Genomic DNA, 18497 nt, shown 5'->3' with positions numbered 1-18497 from the left:
TCTAGTCGTACACTGCTAAATTAAGGACAGCTATCGCAGATAGCCCTCGTGTAGCTTTGAGCGAAATTTAAAATAAACAAGCAATAATCGCTTAAGCAGGTGGAAAAAAAAATCAAGAACAAGACAACCAGTAATTAATATTTCTGGTTAGGAATGAGCTCGTTCATAAACCTGTGATTTTAAAATGTTTTTCATTCTACCCCAGCCCCTGCTTTAATACTTCAGTTGTTTTATACTTTGCATTGAACCAAAACTCCCAAAATTTCTGTTATCTTCGTTTTTGTAGTTTTGGAACTTTTCGCTTTAAATTATTTCAAAGGCGATATGTGCTCCAACTATTTTGTTGTTGTTGTTAAAAGATAGTTATGAGAAATACTTTGGAGTAGTTTCTCTACTTTACCTCTCACATATAGACAGTGTCGGATTAAGGTTTTTGGGGAACCTGAGCACAGGTAATATTTGCTAATAATAATAATTCACTATTACTTCTCTTATTCTACAAACCATTTTTTTTATCTGGATAACTGGCGTGACCTCTTTATGGTCCTAAGCCTGGGCCTAGGTAGCCAACGCGTTAATCCTATGGTGTACATAGATGAAATATATTGAAAATAATATTAGCTAATTAATCTGACAAAGACGTGTACATTTTTAGTAAATGTATCTGCACTTTTCTTTAAAAATAAATCATATTTTTCCATATTAAATCAGTGTTAAACAGTTAAAACATTTCAATTTTCAAGTAATTGCCTAAACTGTTTAAATATTAGGAACATTGGAGAGAATATTTTATGTCATAATGTAAAAATCTACTGTATGAAGACAATAAAAGATGCTCGTCTGTCACTCCTATATCTCGGCCGTTGCGGTACCGATCGCTATGCAACTTATACGAAACGACTGAATTTTCTCCCGCAACAAGCAAGTTTATTGTTTTAAAATTCTTCCAATATTATATACATGTATATAAAATGGGCAATGAGCTACGTTGGTCATATATTTAGACTTGAAGGTACACTGGTAGATATTGTGATGCCTAATATAATTGAATGGGGTAAAAGGGCACCCCACACTTGATTCATTGGCGGACAAAAATCATACTTATTGACTGAAATTTCCTATTACATGTGCCTGATTGTCAAGGAGGTGTAATAATGCAAAATTATCTAACTTTATACTCAGCTACAACTGTATAATAAACTGCATGTTTTACCCGCAACACATTTCAATTTTGAAAGTACCCAAATTTAAAGCGCACTTCTTTAGCTCAGCAGATTAAAAAAGCCAAAGCCAGGAAGACAGTCCAAAGAGAATATTTCGAAATTCATAACAAAATTCATTGTCTTTACCATTAGAACTCATAATTTGAAGGATCATATAGTTAACCATGTAGAAATTTGTCTTTGAGAATCAGTTTTTCGCATGTTTCAACCTACAAGGATTTATCAAGAAGAACGTTTGAACGTTGCTTAAAAGTATACAAAAGTCAAAATGCTAGTCAAGCAATATTTAAAACAGATGAGCAAATATATATAAAAATGAAATACTAGAAATAGGATAGTTATTCTCTTTACATATATTGTTGCATGGTCATAATTAATTTTTAGAAAACATATTTATAAAACATTTATTTAAATAAAATTTTGAAAGGGAAAAATATCATAATTTCGCAGCATATTAAGAGCATCAGCTTGTTATATATAAAGAAACTTGTATTACATTTTATTAAAAGAGACAATAAATATTTTATAAATAGGTGATGTTATACTAGTTTGTTAGAGTGGAGAGTGAACGGTGCGAATTTTTTTTTTTTTTTATAGTGTTAGTGTATGTTAACAAGTTAACACTGTTTATGTAGAAAGATTAAACTTAATGTTGGTTAACTGTGTTTCAGTACCAAATAGTTTGTTACTTATCAATATCAGACCTGTTTTAACATGAGCATTAGGTACTGTATTATAATTAATATAATAATTCAATACTATTAACACTAGTCGTAGTACATTACTAGTACTAGTGTGCTACTATGAAATGGAAGAGTGAATTTATAAGCGGTTTGTGTTCTGTTTTATGTTCAAATATTAATGCATAAACTGTGTTCTTCCTTTCTTAAATTTGCTCCAGAAAATTTATATGTTATTTTTTTGGTGGGAGAGAGGATTAGTTTATTAAATTAGGATTTGGTGGTATAGAGGTTAATTACAGAAAGTTGTGTTATTGGTAATATAATTTTACTAGAGAGTATTAGGTTAACTTACTACTATTAGTAGTATTAGGTTGTTTAGTGTAATTTATGAATTTAAATAGTGTAGCATTATACTTTCTAAGAGAAGATGTGGATAACTTAGTTGCTTTGTGCCACAAAACACGAAACCAACCAATCCTAAAAGTAAAGATAAATTAGTTGTTGAATGTCTGAAAAGTTTATGTTATTAGTAATAACATCCACTGTTGTACATAAAAATGATAAAATATTGATACCTAAATAAGGAGTAATAATACACTATTATCTTTTGTTTAGGAAATGAACGTTATGATGAGAGAAGAATGAAGAGCTGGAAAGCTGTTTTTTTGGGAGCAGTTATTGGAACATCATGTCTGAATGTTTTTGGTGCTGAAAATGAATTAACAAAAAGTAAATAATACTGAAAATTTTCTGTAAATTTTCCTTGTATGTTGATGTCTTATTGTTTTCTGGTTTTAGTTTAACATTTAAAGCAACTAAACTGTGATGTGAAATGCTTGTATTTAAAAGGTAAGTAATCCATTTATTTGTAATGTGTTCTTTGTTCTGTTGCGGGTAAATTCTTGTGTATTAGTTGGTAAAAATAATGCAAAATTCAGTCACTACAACAATAACAGATTAATTTATTTAATAACATATTATATAGGTTACATTTACTAGTAGGCCTAAGTTTACAATCAGCATTTCAACAGAAATTCAAAACTAATGTACACCTAACTTGCAAACTTACATGTAGAAATTTTTTGCTGATTGGTAACAAGCACGTTGACTGTCTCTGTTTAGCTTAGTAATTAAATCACTGTCTGACCCATTGACTGACACTGAACTAAACTAATTAACTTATTCAGTGAACTCAATAACTAGTTCACTAATCTTGATATTTATATAATCTAACTTGTTTTTAGTGTAATACAAGAAGTTTCCAGATTCTGCTAAAGCCTTGACTTTCACTGGATTTCTATATTTTGCATCGTCATCATTTTTAGCAAGTAAATATTTAAATGAAAATATAGCTGACAAACAACACTGCTCCTTATCTGGATTGTGAAGGTTACAATTCATCTTTGTACAGTTGTAGTACAAAGTACACTACATTGCCCAAGTCTTATTGGTAATTTTCTTTTCTGGGTGTTATGCAGTTGGGATGACTCCTTGTCAGTGGAGAACTACTCCCTAGATTGATGGTTGGGCAAATCAACTGGTGGCTGTCTCCGTAGTGGGCATTTGGAATTGGCCTAAAAATGTTGAGTTGCATTCTTGGTTTCACTCAGAGCAAAACCTTCGAGTTACTTATATCACCCATCATGAAAAGTTATTGTTGAGCATTTCAGTTATGCTAAGAGCCACAAGGCAATAACATACGGTAAATCTACATTTTTATTATTTAAGTTATGTCACATTTTAAAATGTGAATGTTAGCATGATTAGTTCCTAAAAATTTAGTAACAAAATATTCTGCTTGAGAAATACAATTTGGCATCAACATTATCCAAGCCTGTTCTCCTGTCATTTCAAAAGTGACTGTTGGGCTTTGTTAGCTTGCATGCACAGCTTTTCAAACAGGAGGTAGAATAACGCGTGGACAGACACTACAATTTGCAATAAATACACACACATACACACTTGTTTGCTTACACATACAACATAGTGATTTTTTTATTTTATGAATAACTGATTTCTTTCCCTGGTAAAGTCATGTATTAAATTAATGGTGTTCCTTAGTTTATATATTCTGTTGAGTGACATTCTGCTGGATGTGAGTACAGAGGGTTCATCGGCACTTAAAGTTCTCTCCCAAACACCAGTGGTGAGTGTGTGTTGTCAGTAGCTTCTCATATCACCACTTGATAATTTCTGAGTAGCAGTAGAATATTTTGGCTTCAGGTTTATTTACTTCAATATCCACCCATATGAATGGCCAGTTAGTTTAATTGTGCTTGGTTCTATTTCTACACCATTTCTTCAGAAGATGGTTGAAGGGTTGTTTTCCTAGACTTTTTGGTTCCAAGGACTTCCATTTCTGCAAATAAAGTTGATTAAAAGCACTGCTCCTGATATGAGTGAAGTTCCTTAAGCACCCAAAATCTTGAAACTAATTCATTGATAAATGTTACTGGTAGTTTCTGATTCCTGTTTTGAAACAGCATTTTCTTTTGGCATGGTTTATTTATTTCCTTTATTATTCTGTGACATAGGACCAAGCATGTTGACAGCAGTTCTCTCAAGTGGTGCACTACCATGATACTACTGAAGATACTTTTGCTGTATTTTGTTGACATTTTTGCCTGTATCATAATTCACATTGTTTATAGCAATTCTTTACAACATTGTCAACCTTTTTAAAGGTTGTGGGGATAACAGAGTGCTTCTGAATTCATAGACTGTGAAAGTATCATTTGCAGTTCTTGTTTTTGTTCACTGATAATTTACTGTTTATGAGATAAAAAGGTTCTTGTAGGTATAATAAGTCCCACTGTGTCAAGTATATCTAGATCTTTCAGATGTATGGAGTGACTGTTAATCATGAGGGTTTTTCTGCACTATTCTTGATACACTGAATAATTGTTGTCAGACTTATTTTTTGCTTGAGTATCAAAGTTCTTTTGCATTATTCTTTACCACATAATTGGTTTCACTTTCATTTTTTGCCTAAGCCTATTTCAGTTGATTGTTGGAACACATTAATTCTTCATCATCCTTTAAGAATTATCCATCTTGAACGATGTTCTTTGTACTTCAGGTTAGTAATATTTACTATCATTTGCTTTCCTCTTTTGACAGTGTTTACATTTTTTGTAAAAATTGTTTGAGATAATGTTTGAGCAATTTTATGGTTCTGTTTAGGATGGTTCACACTGTTAAAGTTCCTGGCCATCTGACTTTATGGATTATAGGAATTCACCAGTTACTTTAATGCTGTATTATCTGTCCATAGTGTCCATACAAGTATTGATGAAAATAACCTAGGGTTCTTTCTGAGTTAGATATTACCCCTATTCTGCATCATTTATTGCATATTATAATAGGCAGTTGCAGGTTGTGCTTATGATGCTGCATCCACTATAAAATCATTGTCATCTGTATCTGAAATGAGTGGATCTTCAAGATGTTAGTTATCTCAATACATGAATAGTGATTTTATTCTTTCTTCAGTTAGTTTTATACTTGTTTGTAATCAGCAGTGCAACAAAAACTTATTTGAGTTTTCATATAATTTCTATAGTGGATAAACTGTGGGAGAATGATTTTACAAAACATTAATATTTAGAACATTGTCCAAGAAATCCTTTTGCCTTGTACAGGTTTTTTGGTGTTGCCCATATCTGGACAGAATAAATCTTTGAGTCTAAACACTTCCTTTCAGTTAATTATGTGATGCAGAAAATTCACCTTTTGGTGCAACAATACACACTTGAGATTCAGCTTCAGAATTTCTTTCCTTGACCAGTCTTTCACTGCTTCTTCTGCTCATTTCCACTACCTTTCCAAGATCAATCTTCTGAGAAACATTTTGTTAGGGGGAGAACAATTTCAACTTGGTTTTTCCTGCCCCCCTTTTTTTTTTGCCTCTGACATTCTGCATACAGTCAGCTCAAAGAGTTTGCTAACCATGCATTTTTAACACCTTATTTATCATGTTTGTCACAATTGACTGCTTGATTCTTTTACCTAATATTTCCTTGGAGAGAGCTTTTTTTCAATTGCTATTATTTTCTTCTCTCTCCTGATCTTCTTGTTCATATTCAATATTTTGCTGCTTAAATACAGTCAGGAATAGGAACACTTCAATTTCCTTGGCTTTTGGACCAATTCCCTTTTGCTTACCAATGTGCTTCTAATTTTGAGGCTTTGCTTCATTTTAATAGGTCCCAATTTAGTGAGTTACACTACATTGACCATGTTTTATGTGTTCTTTTGTTTTTGCAGTTACCTCCAGACCAATATTTTGCTGCTTAAATACAGTCAGGAATAGGAACACTTCAATTTCCTTGGCTTTTGGACCAATTCCCTTTTGCTTACCAATGTGCTTCTAATTTTGATGCTTTGCTTCATTTTAATAGGTCCCAATTTAGTGAGTTACACTACATTGACCATGTTTTATGTGTTCTTTTGTTTTTGCAGTTATCTCCAGACCTTCCTGGGGTTTACTATGGCCAGGCTTTCAACCTCAGCCTTGTCCTTCATCACTCAGATTTTGTGTTGTTGAGATTTACTCAGGAGGGATGCATGTTCCATTTTTGTCCCCTGAGTGTGGATTCCTGTACATGGTGAGGGGACTTCCAAGAGAAGGTTCTGTTCTTTCAGTTTATCTTTTCTGGAATTTGGACATTCAGCCATGTGTTTGCTATGCATGGCAACTCTTGAAGGAGAGGAGAGGATTCTAGTTGTTGAGGGGGTCCAACCCTAACACACCTCTTCAGCTTTGAATTTCTGTAAACGGGCACCCTTCGGGTGGCCCCTCTAGGGTCAGTCAGCTGGTCCACTCTGGCTAAGGTTAACCAAGTACAGGTGTTGGATGTTTTCAGCAGGTGTTGTGGACATTATACCTGATGCTGGTGTTTGGGCATATTGCTTAGAGAACCATGGTATTGCTGCAGTGTTCTTTTTTGGCACTGTAGTGTATACCCTCGTATGGCTTCATGGCGGGTGGGGACATTGGGCACCGAAATTATCTTTCTTTATTTTGGATTCCCCAAATTAAAACTTAAATAGTGAATTGTCCTTAGGTAAACAACCACATTTTGAAGATTCTGAGCAGCAATCTTCAGCATCTGTGACACCTGTACCTCATTTTCTTGTATTAAATTCTCTTTCAAACAAACTTTAAGGGCAGATGTCTCCTTTTTTTTATTAAGAAGAAACTAGAGGGACTTGCTGACTCTCATAAGTCAGTTAAAAAGCTTTGCTCTGGTGACATATTGGTGGAAACATCCACTCCTAAGCACAGTGAACTCCTCCTGCAGTCAAAGGCAATTGGGGATATATCCATTGAGGCTACTCCCCATGCTACTTTGAATTTGTGACAAGGAGTTATTGTTAAGAGGGATTTGAAGAACATCCCCGAGTCAGAGCTTTGCTTGTTTCTCCATCCATGGATTTCTGCAGTGAGGCGTATCTCCACTTGCAAAGAAGGAATTATGATGATGATCATTTTGACATTTACATATCACCACATCTACTTGCCATCATCAAGGCAGATTATCTTAATTGCAAGGTATGGCTATATATTTCAAACCTTCTTGGATATTTCTAGTGTCAGTGGTTCAGTCACTTAGACATCATGTCATGGTTCCTTGATGTGTGCTCATTGCTGTGGGAAGGACCACAATGCCTGTGAGTGTGAAACAGACTCCCATTGTGTCAATTGTAATGGCTTTCACTCATCCTACTTTCATTCTTTTGCTAAGTGGCTGGAAGAAAGATGTGCAATGTTTGAAAATGGTTCAAAACATCACTTATCCTGAGGCTCAAAAGTTACTGCTCTCCACTTTATCTTGGATGCATGCTGCTGCACTTTGTTCCACTACTACAGTGGTTTTGTACTATATCAACACCCATCTCTGTCCCTAACATTCATTCCAGCAATGTTTAGTTCCCGGTATAGACATTTTCTCAGTTACATCTTCTTCCCCCCCCAAGATGCAAAGTGATCATTCGTTCATGCCCTCAGTTGCTGGAATATTCTTGCAACAAGAGAGACCTGCCTAACTGACCCAGGGCAAGATCCATGGAGGTTGATAGACCTCCTTCCAATAAAGAAAAAAGATGTGGTTGAAAACAGGAGGGCTATCAACCCAATTAACCTACACATAAATAACAATGGCCACTTTGATATGATGGAACTGACATATGCTCTCTTTGTATGCTTGTTTCTTTTAGCTTTCATATCCAGGCGCAGTTGGATGAATTGGGTCCATCCCTGGATAACGTTGCTGTATCCAGGTGCAATTGGATGAATTTAGTCTGTCCTTGGATAATGTTGCTGTATCCATTGGTCAGCCCATCCTACTGTGGCTTATTGTAATCCCAAAATGTGACTTTTCTTTAAATAATTTGAGAAAAGCTGAAACTCCCAATTGGAAGTACCAACTTTCATTTACTGAACATCTTTCGAATCATCCCTCCACTTTCATTTATATGGATGGTTTGAAATCAGGTGACTGTGTGGGCTCTGCCATGGTTTGTTGTGGTTTGGTGGTTGTGCACAGAATCCCCTCTACAGTTTCTGCATTCACTAGTGAACTGTATGTTATTTCTCGTGCCCTGGATCACACAGAAGCTAAGCAGTACTCAAATTGCACTATTTATACTGACTTGCTTAGTTCTCTACTGGCCATAGAATTGCTTCACATTAGTTTTCACCCTTTTGTTGCCAATATTCAAAACTGACTGACCTATTTCTCTCTAACATTTATTTCCATCCAGTTCTTCTGGATACTAGGCCATGTTGGTATTTGCAGGAATGAGCTTGCCAACACCACAGCTAAATCTGTCTGCTCTGTGCTATCACTGCTGTGCCTGTTCCATACAAGAACTGTGGTCCTGTATTCAAGGCTCGGCTTCATACCAGTTGGTAGTTGACTTGGAGTGAGCAATGTGAAAACAAGCATTTCCAAATAAAACCCTCTATTGGACTTTGGCACCTCCTGTTTCCATAAGGTTCGGAAAGAGGAAGTTGCTTTAACTAGACTACACATTGGTCACAGTTTAACTCATCATTTTCTTTATCTGGAACTGATGCACCAATGTGTTGTCTGTGTGAAACTGGTGTTAGAATAAGCCACATTTTACTGTCTTACCATGGTTATGACTTTCAACAACAGCACCATTTTAAATATTTTTTGTCCCAAGGTTTATCCCTAACATTGGACAGTATCATTGGTGATGGAGACAATGTACATCTTACAAATGTTTTTAGTTTTTTAAAGGTCATTGGCCATTTTAATTTATAAATTAGACTGTTTTTTTATTATAATTCCTTTTTACATATTAAAGTACAATTAGTTTGATATGAAATTGGAAAATTGCTGTAATGTCAAATAACTTGAAACCAGGACTGTAAAGTCCAACTTCAGGTGAGTAGTGCTGATGTTTGAACTTACTCGTAGTCATCCTTGTGATTTATGATAACTAAAATTATGTTACAGAAAGTCCTTTAAAACTTTTATTACTTTACTTTCTTTGTTTTAACATGATTCCTTTTTATGAATTTTAATAATTTTACTTTTAATTTGTTTACTGCATGTTTGGCACATATAGCCTAGTTGTTTTGTGTGATAAAATGCCAAACCAACCAACCAACCAATCCATTTTTGTCATAATGGAACTTTCTCAGACCTGTTTCTGCCTGAAATAGTTTTGGGGGTCTCTTGAGTTTTTTTAGTTCAGAGTCATTGTTGTGATTACATTCTTTTCTGCCCTCCTTTGCTTCTCATTTATCTTGCCCTACTGATTCTGTTCAACCTTTGCCTGTTTGAATGCCCTGTGCTCCTTCTTTGCCTTGCCCCAATCCATACTCTCAACATTCCCTTTCTTATGCCTATTTTTCTTGGCCTTGCTGTTATTAGTGACAGGATGCATTTCTTTTGAGTGAGCAGTTAGAGCCAGGTTACATTTCTTTCCTGCCATTTGGAAACCTTTCACAGTTGATTCGTGGGAGTATAGGTTCTGTTAGGGGGTCTGTGCATTAAGTTCTGATCCACTTCTCCCCTGTAATCTTTAACAGTTTCTTTTCCTCCTCCTTGGGATTGTGTCTTGTCTAGTCATCTGGCAGAGTCAGTTCTCAATCTTTGTCACAAATATGCATTTGAACTTAATGCCTATTTGTTTGGCTTTTTATTCCCATCAGTCAGTTCTCAGATGCTAGTAACAATACTAACAGAATTTTAGAATGCACTTTCTACATATTGGCTCCAAATTAAAAGAGGTAACTACATTTTTTATATAAATCACTAGTTAGATTTCATTTAGAGTATTGTCTACAGGTTTGGTCTTATCTGAGACAAGATATTATTGGGAAGTATTAAGAGGAAAACTACCAAAATAATTCTGGAATTGATGTGTTTAGCTTTTTGACATGGATTACTCTTTTCTAAAATATATTGTATTGAGAAAAAAATGGTGAGGGTTAATCTTATTGAAGTTTGAGATTTTCTGGAAAAATGATTAGCATGAAGGCCCCAGGCTTTTAAAAACAACAACAGAATGAGAAAATGTAAAGTTATTGAAGACACTCCATATGGTTATAGTATTTTATGATGTTCCATTAATAGTGGTTCTCTATAGAATAAGATTTTTAACAAAATGAGTTTGTTTTTGAGAGTAGGTAGGTTAATAACTGTTTATCTACAATTGTTAGATGAACTTCCCTTCAATAATTATGGTGATGTTGAAAAGACAAGGACATTGGAGGAGACACATGCTTCTAATAGAGACCAGATTCTAAAACTAGGTAGTGTGGATGGTAGAGATGCCAACAGTGAAAGCCTTCCTGAAAAAGAACAATCTGAGATAACCATAAAAGAAACAACTGTTGCACAAGAAGAAAATGTAGATGAAGAGATTAACAGCAACGAAGCACCTGGAAATGAAACTCAAACTAAGAATTCCTCATCCACAAATGATTCTGATAGTAAAGTCACATGTGTTAAGAAACAACTGGAAAATGATGAGGTAAGCTAACACAGTATCTATAGATTAGTTTTCGTAAACCCTACTGTATTAGTGATTATCAGTGCAATAGGGCAGTAAAATATGAATATAGATTATTATTGGTTGCTGGTGTTCCTAATAGGATGAGTTCATGATGTTAATGATCAGTGTCTTATTTAAGGTTAGCTAGTGGCTGACTTGATAATTCCCACCAATAATAATTTCTTTATGGTGAGTGACTCTTTTATTTTACTTCTGTTAATCAATCTATGTGCAAACAAGTATAAAACACTTGTGACATATTACAGTTATAAATGGACTATTCCTATGACTGCTTATTCATTGTGAGAAGGCCAATAGATCTAAATTCATCTTCCTGGTGAAAATGTATCACTGTTTATATTATATGATATGTAGAAAGTAACTAAAGTGTACGTATATCAACTGAGAATTTTGATGGTGAAAACTAAGATTTTCATTGTTTATGATAACACAAGTTTTTTATATATGTAATTTAAAGTAAATATCTGTTTTAACCAGTAATACCAGTTTAAACTTAATCGTAACATGAAGCAAAAGGCTAAAGCCCTAACCTTTCTCAATTTATAGAAGAGTCTAATGAAAACTGCAGTTTTTGAACTAAAAGTCTAGATTTGAATGAGAATTGGTTAAAAGTAAAAGAAACAGCTGGGGATAGAACTTTAAAAAAATTAAAATTATTTTTACTGGTGAAGAAAATTGTGCTGATGTTGAAATTCCAGAAGTGATGAATAATGGCCAATGGTAATAGTGAACAGAATGCTTGTATTGAAGTTGGCAGAGAATGGCCATGTTACCAGTGTTAGTGAATGGAATAAATTCACTGAAACCAGGTAAGAAGATTAAAGCATTTATTAATCTATACATATGGTCGTGACAGTGTACAACTAGATAGGAATAGAAATATTTCATTGATTGAAACTGAACAAAGAACCTCTCATTGACATGCTTATTGGTATTTATAAGAACTGTAATATTTATTCATGACAACATGGATAAAAATGATATTTCTGCATTTGTAAGGAATTTAACTTTGCTTCAGGAATTTCATCTTTTTAGTTAGCTTTCCAGATCGAGAATACATGAGGGAATTTGACCTTCTAGAATGCTTTCATATGAATGAATGTTATTATATTTCATTATTTATATCCTTAGATTGAGTACATCAACTTCATTGTTTCAAGTCAATCAGTATACTATATTTTTCTTTGTCTACTGCTTTTGATTTTGTCATATTTCTTCAATGATTTATTGTGGTGGTAAAACCTTGCTATACTTGAATGGACTTCCTCTATCTGTTAAAGTGAATGATCCAGGACTAACAGCATTTAAGTGTATGTTTTAATAGTTGACACAAGTTGTCATTTGTATTATAAGTAAGGAAACTAGCACTGCGTTATTATAAATTGAGAAAGGAGAATTTTTACTGCTGATAAAGAAAGTTGGAGTGGTCTAGAAAGTATATTTTATTTCAAATGTAGATACTGATGTGTTTCTGTGAAAATTCATAAAGTTCATAAATTGATAGAAGTTTGTAATGCTGTTTGAATCAAGGGGAGTTTTTAATGGTATAAATAAATGACTTTAAAAGACAGTGACAGATTTAAGATATTACAGTAACATTGCTTGAATAATGGAAACAATATGTGAAGCTAATATTTGTCAGTCATTCCAAAATATCTTGAAAGTTATACTTTGAATGCATATATTTGTTTTGGTGATAGAATTATATTTATTTTTCAGTTACAGGAAGTCTTTTTGGAAGAACAGAGGTTAGAGAGACAAATGGTTTTAGAAGTTGGAAATGTTGATTTTGATGGTTGCAGTTCTTGTTATAGATGAATAAACTTTTGTTTTTAGGTATTAGATACAAGCATTATTGTATTTGAACCACTGCTAATAGGCAACAAACAGAAATGGATCATGTGTACTATAAGAACTGGAATAGATCCTCTTTTATCATGGAAACAGGTATTTTAGAATGGTTTAGGAAAACCAAAGCCATGCATTGATTGCATTTTAGAAAAATGATCGGTGACAGAGATTTTGGTGAATATATGAAGATTATAGAAGGAGTCTCATATGGACACTTTGTAGAAAACTTTGAAGGTGCAAAGCATTCAATTTAATAAAATACAGACACTTTTTACTCTTATAAGAACATTAGATGAGTATACTATCCTGGACTTCTGATGGAGGACAGGGTATTTTGAATGAAGTAATATGTTACAGGAGCCATCAGGTACAATGCTGAACAAAATAATAGTGTTTCACATTTATGAAACTACTTGAGAAATGGGTCCTATCATACTTTTGTAAAACTTGCACAAATATAGTAAAAAATCAAAAATTGTTATTTGTATAACATCATTATTAAAGCAACAGAATACAGTATGAAAATGAATGAAAAGAACACTGTAAGAGGTCTTGAGAACTTTACTGGGAACATTGTTGAGGACAGTGTTTGTGTGTGATATAAAAAAGTTGTTTACTTGGTAGGTTTATTAAAAATGATGCAATTTTAGAAATCAGAGGTACTAAGAGTTCCATATTTAGGACTCCAATAGAAGCATAAAAAACAATAAGAAATGTTTGCTGTACCACGAACATGTAGAATCGGTTATTCTTGAAGAAAAACTCTAATTTCCATTATCACATTTAAGGTCAGCTGCATATTACAGGACAGAATTCTACAATTTCATAATGTGAACACTTGAAGGGCTGAGCACAGAAACAAATTACTAGTGGAAAGAGAAATGTTTCTAAAGGAATTTCTTGTCTCCCTGGAAGCCTGAAACTCAGAGTAACTGTGTATGTAAACAAATCAAATAAATAAAACACCTTCAGAAGCACAACCAATGTACAATACAAATTTATGTTTTTTAGTAAATTTGCGATTCACTTATGTAACATCATTAAGTTACAGTTAACATCATTGGTTACAGTTTATAAAATGCAATATGTATGTATGTATGTTTTATTACACAAATTACAGAAAGCAGGACTATGGATGGAGAATTGGAACTAGATATCTCTTTGTTTTTATTGAAAATAAAGTTTATTTCATTGGTGTTTCTTTTATATATCCATATGTCTTTCATATATCCAAAGAACATCTATTCTAGTGGATAGAAGGAAAGACAAAACAACAAGTACAATAATCACAGAAAAGGATAGTTTGTCTGTATTCCAACTGTAGTTTTAAATCATATCGCATCAAATAAAAAATGTCTTACGATGAACTAGTTTTTCCTAGATTTTTAACTTTTATCAGTCAAAAATAAACCAAAATATAAATATTTAATATTTTTTAAATCTTTTTCAAGCTTAATGTTTTTATTTTTTTGTTTTTGTAGATATGCAAATGTGAGACATACATACATACATACATACATACATACCTACATACTTTACTTGTATGTATACAGAAATAAAAATCAGTTCCTATATTTTCATTTATGCAGTTATTGTTATGCCTAATCTAGTTTTGTAATCTTAAGGCTACTCTCTTCAGTGGTAAAAATGAACATTTCAACAAAGAGCTAATTTTAAAATTAAACAGGTTACAAGAAACATAAAGACAGGAGTGATATTATAAATACAAAATCATGATAAATAATTAATCCAAGATCATTCCTGTAATACACAAAAAAACATTTTATCACAACTAGTAAGTATTATTGTAAGAACAAATTTGTAAGTAGCAAAATTAACTGTACTAGTTGTAAAAGGTTTCATTTCATAAAAGTATTTACTAACTTTAAAGGCTCCTGTAAATAAATGTTCAAGGGCAAGGCTGTTGAATTGAATGCAACCATATCAAGAATTGTGATATAAATGTATCGGAAAGCTTTGATTTCTGCTTCAACCAAATAGTATTTTTCAGAATTTTTATTGCAATAACAGTTTCTTTTGAAAAGATATGGTTGAAAAAAAAAAAAATCAATATGTGAAGAAAATATAACTTTTAGTAAATATTGATATATACATATAGAAAATAATTGAAATTCATTTTATGGCCTTCTCTAAAGCAATTTAAATTATTTTTATATGCTAAGTTTATACAAAATTTATTAACTAAAATAATTATTCTGGTGATAATAGGTATAGAAGTATAAATCTGTAGTCTATGAAAGTGAAAGACATTGTTTATCACTTCATAAATAAGACATTTGTTATTTTCAGGCAACATCAGGTTGTGTTCTAAACAGACAAGCAAGGGCATTCTTTATGTACTGATAAAAATAAAACATGCTATTTAATCTGTATTATCATTATTAGTTCAGCTCGGCATGGCCAGGTGGTTAAGGCACTCGACTCGTTATCTGATGGTCGTGTGTTCCAATCTCTGTCATAACAAACATGCTCGTTTTTTCAGCGGTGGAGTGTTGTGATGTGAACAGTTGATGATCAATCCCACTATTCATTTTTAAAAGAGTAGTATAAGAGTTAGCGGTGGGTAGCGATGACTAGCTGCCTTCCCTTTAGTCTTACACTGCTAAATTAGGGATGGCTAGTGCAGATAACCCTCGAGTAGCTTTGTGAGAAATTCAAAACAAACCAATTGCTATTAGTTAACTATGAGTTAAAAAGGACAATCTTTTAAAATTTGGTATGTTTATTTACAAGAAAATTATTTTAAAAATATTTCAGTATCAGTGTAAAATTAGAAAATTAACTACACTTGGAAATAATGCAAGATATATTTCTGCAAAACATTGGATGCTTTGCTTGTGTAATTTTGATAAAGTAGTGAAATTTTGTTTTGAAAAAGTTACTTTTTAAAATTCATTTAATAAAATTGTTTAGTTAACTTTATAATATGTACTTCTTAACTCTGATGTATTTTTTTCTTTTGAACTAAAATTTATTGATTTGCATTTATAATTTATCTTTGGGTAACTAAACAGAAAATTTGTTTTTAGGTACCACAAGTCCAGCTAGTAAATAGCAGTACTCTTACTGACATCCTAACTCCTACTGAAAAAAATGATAGTGAGTGTGTGGTGGTTTTGTTCTATTCTCCATGGTGTGTGTTTTCAGCTAAAACAGCACCACATTTCAATGCTTTGGCTAGAGTTTTTCCATATGTCCATTTTTTAGCCTTAGACACTGCAACATATTCAGGGTAAGTAGCATAGAAGTAAAGAGTTTTCATATAATCCTTATACACATTATTGAGCTGTAGTTTTTGTGTTAAAAGTTTTGTGAATGTGGGAATTTAGCAGTAGTTTTAAAAATATTCTATTTGATTTAGGTTTATTTGTTTTATATTAGTTCTCAAATAAATTGAACTCACAACTTTGTTTATCAGATTTATCTGACTTTGTAAATGCTTACACAATATTTATGTAAAACTACACAAAATTCTCTATCTTTCACATGTCAGAATTATAAGTGTTTAATGTTAATTATAAGTGTTTTCTCTTTAATGCCAGCTGTTCTTAATTTTTCAGAATTTTGAAACACTTAGATTTAGTGGTTTGTGAGCTATCTGTAACATATTTTGATATTCAACAGAAAATTGGTATTATACAGAGTTGTAGTTGATTTTCATATGGAGTGTAGATATTCATAGCTTGTTAATAATTGTTTTTTAGCCTCAACATGAGATATGGTCTTGTTGGTGTACCTACTGTGCTGTTATTTCACAAAGGAAAACCAATAGCAAAGTTCAATGGCTCAGAAGCTCAGATTGAAAATTTTGCTGTATTTCTGACTAAATATACAGGTATGATGTAAATTGCAAAACGTATTTTGTTATTATATGCAGTGTTGATAAAGGTTGGAATACTATATTAACATATAATTGTATGTTCATGTTACTTGTGGTAACAATTTCATAAATCTTTCCAGTGATGCTGTGGTTGAGGTTATCAATTCCATTACAAATACTAAGGCTCTTTGTAACATGTCAGTTGGTACTTTTAACAGTTTAAGACATCTAAATTGTTTGATTTTTTTTTTAAGTTTGATAAGTTCACATGATTAGCTATATTCTAGAAAGCATGAATAAGTCTTCATAATTTATTTTTTCGTGCTTAAGATGAATTAATGAAAAGCTTTTGGTAGGCATGTTAATGTGATGTGTTGTTTAATATAAACCAACTGAAAGTGCTTGAGAGGTATAGAATGTAGTACTTTGACTTGATTTACACATTAGAGCTTAATATTTGAAGAAGTTCAGGCTTTTCATTCTCCAGTCCAGATAGTATAGCACTATTCATAATTCTAAACACAGGGCATCAACAGTCTGTTAACAACTACTTTTGCTTTTTAGTTATTATCATTGAGCCTTTTACTTGTTTATTTCAAACACCAAGTAACCAATGCAGATAAGATGATTTCAATAGACTTATTCCTACTATAAAGTTGATGAGTTTGGCACTATATCTCCAGCATCGTATAATATCTTCAAGTGATGATAATGTTCAGTTTTATTTGACTTAAGTAGCATTTGTGCTTTCCAATGTTTTAATGACAAGAAAAAAATCATTATTTCTCCATTTCATAATTCACATGTTATATTATTTGTTAAATATGTATTATATTTACCTTAAACATTGTAATAATAATAAATTGTTGTTTTTTTTTTGAGTTTTCAGTTACACATTCAAAATTTAAGTGTTTACCAACTGTTTACATATGGTGTTAATGTTCAGAAAAGTTAAGAAATATAAACTGTAAACATTTGTATCTGTACTGGTGGCTTAATGTTGCCACCTTAGGGCTAGCTGTATAAACAGTATAACAATTCTGGAAACCTAAAAGTATGATCTTTTAAACTAATTTTGGTACAAATATCATGAATTAGGTTCTTACGTACTCTAGATTTTAGTGATGAACAAATAAATGAGATAATTATCTTTTTAAAACTCGATACCTTGTGAATTATCCATTGCAGGCTTTGGTAATGATAAAATAGACAAACAATTTCTGTGGTTGTTACTTTCTTTAACTTTCAAACAGCAAGAATGTTGCACATAGCAGCATCAATTGATGGTGACTGCCGTTTAAAGGTTAATGGGGTATCAGTCTAAACAATCTGTATTTACATTGTTAAATATGCCCATTTTAATTTTTCAAATTGTACATAATGTAAAATCATGTTTTTTGAGGCTAATAAAACTTTAGTTATAATTTTCCATAATATTGTTGAGGCCTAACACAGTAACCTTCCCTCTATGTTATTTGACATAACAGAAAAAATGTAAACATACTTTAGAGATACAGTAGTGTTGTGGCTTTCAACAGAGTTCAGTTGAAGTTGCTTGTAGTTTCTCATAAAAATCATCAGAGGCAGTAAAATAGTGTTTACTAAATAGAATCAAAATGAAGGTGGTAGGAAAGTATATGGTAGTCGAGAAGTTCAGCTGTTTACATGGATAGAAAGCCAAAGAAAATGCTCAATCCAGCAATAATGTATTTTCTCACATCAAAGAAACTTGGTAATACTGCTTAGAGGAGACAGCAATGTTGTGTTTCACATTATAATAAACAAAGATTATGACAACATCTGAAAACAATGCCACCACTGTTTGGAAAAAAAAGTTAATAATTC

The 18497-nt window shown here is 32.5% G+C and overlaps 1 protein-coding gene across 4 annotated transcripts in view; it reads left to right on the top strand.

The window, feature by feature from the left end:
- The first annotated feature begins 1723 nt into the window (after positions 1–1723).
- Positions 1724–18497, top strand: part of bug (thioredoxin domain-containing protein bug) — a 34937-nt gene continuing 18163 nt past the window's right edge. For 2 of the 4 annotated variants that reach the window (XM_076509507.1, XM_076509506.1), the window contains exons 1-5: positions 2012–2054; positions 2522–2635; positions 10605–10918; positions 15862–16064; positions 16537–16667. In XM_076509507.1, the coding sequence (XP_076365622.1) occupies positions 2027–2054; positions 2522–2635; positions 10605–10918; positions 15862–16064; positions 16537–16667 (790 nt within the window). In that variant the 5' untranslated portion in view covers positions 2012–2026. Of the gene's footprint in view, positions 1949–2011; positions 2055–2521; positions 2636–10604; positions 10919–15861; positions 16065–16536; positions 16668–18497 lie in introns of those variants that run through there. The other 2 variants (XM_076509508.1, XM_076509509.1) reach the window with 2 other exon arrangements.

Source organism: Tachypleus tridentatus, chromosome 6 (assembly GCF_004210375.1).
Source record: "Tachypleus tridentatus isolate NWPU-2018 chromosome 6, ASM421037v1, whole genome shotgun sequence".
NCBI classification, from domain to species: domain Eukaryota; kingdom Metazoa; phylum Arthropoda; class Merostomata; order Xiphosura; family Limulidae; genus Tachypleus; species Tachypleus tridentatus.
This window is presented reverse-complemented; position numbering and strand designations above follow the sequence as displayed.